The sequence below is a fragment of the Lagenorhynchus albirostris genome, chromosome 15, assembly GCF_949774975.1.
Source record: "Lagenorhynchus albirostris chromosome 15, mLagAlb1.1, whole genome shotgun sequence".
NCBI lineage: Eukaryota > Metazoa > Chordata > Mammalia > Artiodactyla > Delphinidae > Lagenorhynchus > Lagenorhynchus albirostris.
In genome coordinates this window covers 87,486,501-87,492,500 of record NC_083109.1, presented here as the reverse complement: position 1 = coordinate 87,492,500, position 6,000 = coordinate 87,486,501, and the positions used below count along the sequence as shown (strand labels likewise).

At 60.6% G+C, this 6,000-nt stretch overlaps 1 protein-coding gene across 3 annotated transcripts in view; it reads right to left on the bottom strand.

Moving 5' to 3' along the window:
• Positions 1 to 286: 286 nt before the first annotated feature.
• The window catches only part of ADAP1 (ArfGAP with dual PH domains 1), a 71,963-nt gene continuing 66,249 nt past the window's right edge, over positions 287 to 6,000 (bottom strand). For 2 of the 3 annotated variants that reach the window (XM_060125224.1, XM_060125225.1), the window contains exons 7-11: positions 1,790 to 1,873; positions 1,472 to 1,534; positions 967 to 1,038; positions 548 to 776; positions 287 to 465 (exon numbers count right to left, since the gene is read on the bottom strand). In XM_060125224.1, the coding sequence (XP_059981207.1) occupies positions 437 to 465; positions 548 to 776; positions 967 to 1,038; positions 1,472 to 1,534; positions 1,790 to 1,873 (477 nt within the window). In that variant the 3' untranslated portion in view covers positions 287 to 436. The remainder of the gene's footprint in view (positions 466 to 547; positions 777 to 966; positions 1,039 to 1,471; positions 1,535 to 1,789; positions 1,874 to 6,000) is intronic. The other variant, XM_060125226.1, reaches the window with a different exon arrangement.

Genomic DNA, 6,000 nt, shown 5'->3' with positions numbered 1-6,000 from the left:
CTCCAGCCCCTGGGACCCCACAGCCAACAGCGGGTGTTCAGTAAGTACTTGCTGGGGGAGGGTGGGGGGAGTGAGGGGGCACGGCGGGGTGGGGGGCATGCAGGCAGGCCCTCTGTCCCCGCAGCCCAGCCTCCTGGTCGGGTGCGGTCCCGCGGAGGTGGGTGGCAGCAGCCGGGGGCCTCAGAGGCGGCGGTCTGGCGGGCGGGGAGGCGAGCGGGGGGCCGTGGGCGCCACACCGGGGGCGGCGGCACGGCGGGGTCGGGCTGGGCCGGCTCCCGGTGGCGTCCCGGTGGCGTTCCAGAGCAATGGGTCCTAGCAGCTCGAGCTCAGGCCCCACCTGACCACGTCGGGGGCTGCCGAGTCCCTCCTTCCGCTGCCGCCTCGCCTGCCACGTCTGGCGAGTCCGGAGCCCTCAGGCCTCCGGGACCGTCTCGTGCTAGGGTTTGTGCTTGAAGTGGGCTTCCACTGGAAAAGGGACAGGGTGCCAACCGGTCAGGGCCGCTCGGGGCCATGGGACTGGGGCCCCAGGCCGCCCCGCCCACCTCACCTGCGTACTCCTGGGGCAGCATGGGCCTGTCCACCACCTTCCGGAAGGCCTCCATCCACGCCCGCTGCTCCGACTCCGTTTCGCAGGCTAGTAGGAACCGGCGCTCTGGCGTGACGATGGTGATGCCGTGCGGCCAGTGGTGGCCCTGGGTGGACGGCGGGAGCCCGTCCAGCACTGTGTAGCCGCTCTCCCTGCTGCCGATGAAGACCTCCCCACGGGCGAAGGCGTCCTGGGTGGGGGGACCGGGCTGAGCGCTGCTCAGAGCCGCGTGCGGCCCCCAGGCCCGGCCCCTCCTTGCCAACCGGGCCTGCCACCTCCAGCTCACCCAGCAAATGCTGGTCGGCGCCTCCCAGGCAGGCGGGTGACCCAGGAGGGCGCATCCACGCCGCGGGGGCCCTGGGGCCGTGGCCCATCCTTACCAGGGGGTCCTTGAAGTACATGAGCCTCCGGTCGTCCATGGTGAACCAGCGCTTGCGGAAGCCTTCCGTCTGCTGGGGGTCGAGGGAGCCACTGGTCGGCCCGAGGCAGGCCCTGCCCCTACTGCCTGTCCCCCCTCCCTCAGGGCAGGGCCGCCAGCACGTCCACTCCCCTTCCGCGCGTGCTCGCGGGGCCCCATCTGGGCTGTGGGACCACCTGGGTCCTGGGAGCCAAGTCCCCCGTGTCTGCCCCCATCCCCCATGTGGCAGGGACCTGGGGGTGCACAGGGACACGTTGGGGGGGTGGGGCCAGGGCAGGAGGCAGGGCTCGCAGCTGGCTGGGGCTGGACCCAGAGCCCCAAGTCAGTGGAGCCCGCGCTCTCGCAAAGCACTGGGAGTGGGGGGGGGGCGCAAGTGTCACTGGCTGGCACTGCTGACACGCCCCCCCCCCCCCGGGATACGACCTCAGAGTGAGGCCTGGGCATCTGGGGTTCCAGGTCAGACCCACCTTGGGCCCCGTCTTCTCCATGTAGCCTTCCTGAAGGTAGTTCCTGGACAGCTTCGGCACCAGCTAGGGCAGAACCACTTGGGCTGGGCCCTGGGAGCCCCTCCCCAGCTGCCCCCTCCCCTCCCGCCCTTCTCCCCCCTCCCCCTCCCAGCGAAGCTAAAACACCCCGGAATAAAGCAGGTCTGCAGGGGCCTCAGGCCAGTCAGCAGCGGGGGTCTCGGGGGGGAGGGGTCCACGTGGGCCCTGGGTCGGCTCCCAATCCCGTCCCAGCCTGGGGCACACGCCCCCCGACCCGGGTCAAAGGTAGCAGCCACTCACGTCTGCGTCGCTGGCCCCTGGGAAGGCCACCTGCAGGTAGTGGAAGCGGGCAGCACGGAGCGCGTTGAACCAGTCCACCATCTCCTGGGGGGTCAGAGGCTGGGTGTGGGCTGCGGCCTCAAGGCTCCTGCACACACACCCCATCCCTCAGCGCCCGGGCCTGCTCGGGGGACACCCCCGGGGTGGCCGGGGGGGGGACAGGGAAGGCTCCACCGCAGGGGCACCAGGCCTCAGGGCCAGTGTGGCCCGACACCCAGGCAGCAGGAGTGGGCCGCGCCACAGACAGCCACCTCCGGACAGGCGGGGACAGTGGGTGCGGGGCTGCCGTCCAAGCTGCCCCCAAGCCCTGCTGCTGCTTCCGGCACGGGGCGGTCTCTTCCCCTCTCGGATCGTTCTGTCTTTATGACCTGCTATCTCTAGCCTAGAGGGAGGCCCATTTATTTATAAACCCACCCGGAGCTGCCACCTCCCCGCCACCGCCACCGCGGGAAGGAGGGCAGAGCTGTTCCCGGAGGCCGGCCCTCGCCTCACGGGGGCGTGCAGAGGACCGGCTCCCCAGGCTGAAGCGTCACAGCCCAGGTGCTGCCACACCGTCCCTCCCACCCCGGGCCCAGCGCCCGTCCTGGGCCCGGCCCAACCCCCCACCCTCCTCCTGGCTGCCATGCTCGCTGCCCCAGGGACCCCTGCCCACCCCTCGACCCCGCCACAGGCTCCCCCATCTCTCCCCTCCCAGGCCCTTCCAGGCCGAGGTCTCCCACAACCCTGGATGGACCGAACATCTGCTCTCCCTGCCGACACCTGGACAGACAGCGCCCTCCCTGATCTCCAGGTCCCCTGGGTCCTGCAGTGTCACCCCGACGCCCACCTCCAGCCACACCTGAGGCCCCACTCACCTCCCTGCCCACCTCAGTGCTCTGTCCCTCCTGCCTCGGCGCACGGGACCCCCAGCCCAGCCCACACAATCCAGGCTGCGACATAGCCTCTGGGCACTGCCAGGGAGCCCTGCTCGGGCCTGGTGCCCCCCAGCCCCATTCCAGCGCACCGAGTCCCTCTGGCCCCTCCCCTGCCCGGTCCCTAGCACTGCCCCCCGCTCGGCTCAGGACCTCGCTTGACTCACGGAAACCAGAGGGATGCTCCGGAAATTCAAGTTGGGCTGCAACACCCTCCCCCCCACTGCATCTCCAGTATAGATGGACATCTGCAGGGTCGGGTCAGCCCCCTCAGCAGGACCACCTCATGCTGTGCCCCACCCCTTCCTCTTCTCCTTTCCCCCATCCTCAGCAGAGTCTCGGTCACGGGGCCTTTGCACGGCCGTGTCCTCACCCCTCAGGACATCACCTGTTCTCTCACTCTTCCCGGCACTCGGCACAGTTGGGGTTTTAGTCGCCCGTCTGATAGACTCTATCTCCTGCCAGACTGTGCTGTCACTCACCAAGGACAGAGCCACATCAAACAGGCTCAGCTGCACCTACGCACAGGCCCTGGTGCAGAGCAGGTGCCCACAGCCCTCTGGGGACGTGGGCCAGGCCAGCATCCCACTGCTCGTGCAGAAAGCGTCTGGGCTCCCGGCACCTACCCTCTGCCTTCCCTGGGCTCAGTCTCCCCACAAGGAAAGTGAAGGCAGAGGCTTCTGGGTAAAACTGAAGACTTGCTCACGTTCCTTGAGCCAGGTTCCCTCCCAAATCCTGTTAGTACTGCATAAGGGATTGTGTTTTCAGGGCTTAACCCCACGAGATGGCGAGAACGGTCACAAGGTGCCAGGAGCTGGCAGACAGGTGGGGGTGTGACCCGCAGGGGAAAGCGGAGGCACAGCCCAGTCTGTACTGCAGGCCCCAAAGAGCTTGGGAATGCAGAGCTCTAGGCTCCCCTGGAAGTGAGGGGGGTTCTCAGCAGGAGAACTGGCTAAGAGACGGCCCCTCCGCCACCCTGGCAGAAGATGGACCTTTACTCTTTGCAGGGGGTAGAAATAGAGGGTCTCAGGGGAGAGTTGTGCCAGGCACAGGGTGTGTGTGTGTGGGGGGGGCACCATTCCAGAAAGAGTGAAGCTACATGACTGCACACCAAGCTTGAGGCCCCTCCTGTTCCCTCTCAGCTCCCTCAGCGCTGGGACTCAAAGGTATCTGCACCAGGCAGGAGGGGTTTCCTCCAGAGAATCTGAACAGCCCCAAAAATCTCTCACATGGAAGTCAGAGAACAGAGCACACGAACAGGAAATAGCCACTTAGAAGAAATAAACATTGTTCAAGGATAAGCAAGCTTCAAATTTAACATTAATAATCAGAGATAAGACACTACAATCAAGAAACAAGAACAGTGTACTCTGAAAAAGGGACACTGCAAAACCCAAGAGGAGCTCTGAAGACTGAAACATTGAGAGCAGAAAGAAAACTTTAAATAGGAAAGTTGCAAGACAAAGTTGAAATTTTCTAGAAATCAGGGAAAAAGTGGGACTAGAATGAGAGAACCAATCTAAGACAGCCAATATCTGAATAACAGTTCTAGAAAATGAGAACAGAGAAAATAGAGGAGGAAATTATTAAAGAAGTAAGAACTATTTCCCCACCTCATGGATGTAAATTACTAGGCAAGGAGGACTCACCAAGCTCCCAACACAGAGAAGGAAGACAGACCCTAGGCCAGGCTGTCATCGGAAAACTCTTAAGTGGAAGTTAGGATTTTCAGATGTGCAAGGTCTGTGGAAGCTTGCCTCCAAGGCACTCCTCAGGAAGCTACTAAAGGGTTTGTTCCACCAGGAGGAGGGAGTAAACCAAGAAAGACTTAGGTTCCAGGAAATGGAATCAGCCCAGGACTGAGATGTGGTCACAGGAGAGATGATTCCAGAAGGGTGAAGTTGGTTGCTGCCCAGGACATATCCAGGGACTTGGACAGTTGGTGGCGAGGTGAGTCGGTAATGAGGACGTGGTTAACTGGGGGGAAAGGCAGCTGTTAGCTGTAGGAGAAATGAAACGTGCAGGAAGTGAAAAGTCACGGCTAAGGCTTGAGAGCATTTTTGTGGTCATGGTAACATACACTCTGAGTACACGTGCGGACAGAATAGCAACGTAAGGGTGACGGGTGAGGTGGGAGAGGCGCAGGCCTCGGCGAGGTGAGGGGTGGGGACTGGAGAAAGCCAGCGCCTCATCCGCGTGCTGGGAAGTCATCAGGCGATGGGAACGTGGACGGGTCTGGCAGCAGCTCGAGCATGTTATGCACGCACCTGGATGTGGGTTCCCAAGGGATCAGCTAAAAGCTGAAAAGAGGATTCTGGGAACATGGGGTAGGAAGCACTGGGAATCTGTCTCCCCACCTGGAAAACAACGGCACTGGCAGAATCTGACTGATGTAACCATTCTGTAATTCTGAAGTCTGTTGAAGTCTTAACAACTTCCAGGGGAAGACTTGGAGAGTACATTGTGGCTAATTTCAGTCACTTTCAGCTCTGACAACAGATGCAGCTCCCCATCCTTCCCCGCCCCTCCCGCCCCAGGACAGGCCGCCGTGCAGGTGTCCTGGAGCAACTTACACAAGAGTTTGCAGGAGCTAGGGTGGGCAAAAAGGACTCTGTCCTCCACATATCAGGGATCTGTGCTCTGATCACAGGGAGACAAAGGAGGGGGGCATTGTTGCAGCCCCTACCCCTCCAGCTCAAGACCTCCCAAAGATTTAAAGGGTGAGCACCCAGTTTCCCCCCTTCACTTTTGGTTTTACCCCTTTGGGAGCCAGACATCAAAGACTAGGACATTCAGAAACAGCAGCATATACAGGGGAAATTAGGAAGTGACCACACATGACCAGGGAAAGGCTCGGAAAAAAACGTGACCAGAAACTAAGTTTACACTTCAGGCTGATCCTTGGCACAGACACGGCCTCCAACAACTAAAACAAAAAGCCCAAAAGCAACAGCTAGCTAGCCAAACAAACATAAATAAATAGATAGCAAGCCTTGGGGAAGGGGGAGAATCTGATTTCCAGAGTTACCACATTATCAGAATCAAATGTCCAGCGTTCAACAAAAAATCACAAGGCACACAAAGAAGCAGAAAATGGCCCTTTCAAAAGAAAAAATAAATCAACGGAATCTGTCACTGACAAGACTTAACGGCAGATATACCAGACAGAGACTTTAAAACATGGTCTTAAATATGCTCAAAGAAAAGAATATTTGGAGAAACTCAAGAAAATGCATAAACAAAATGGAAATAACAATACAG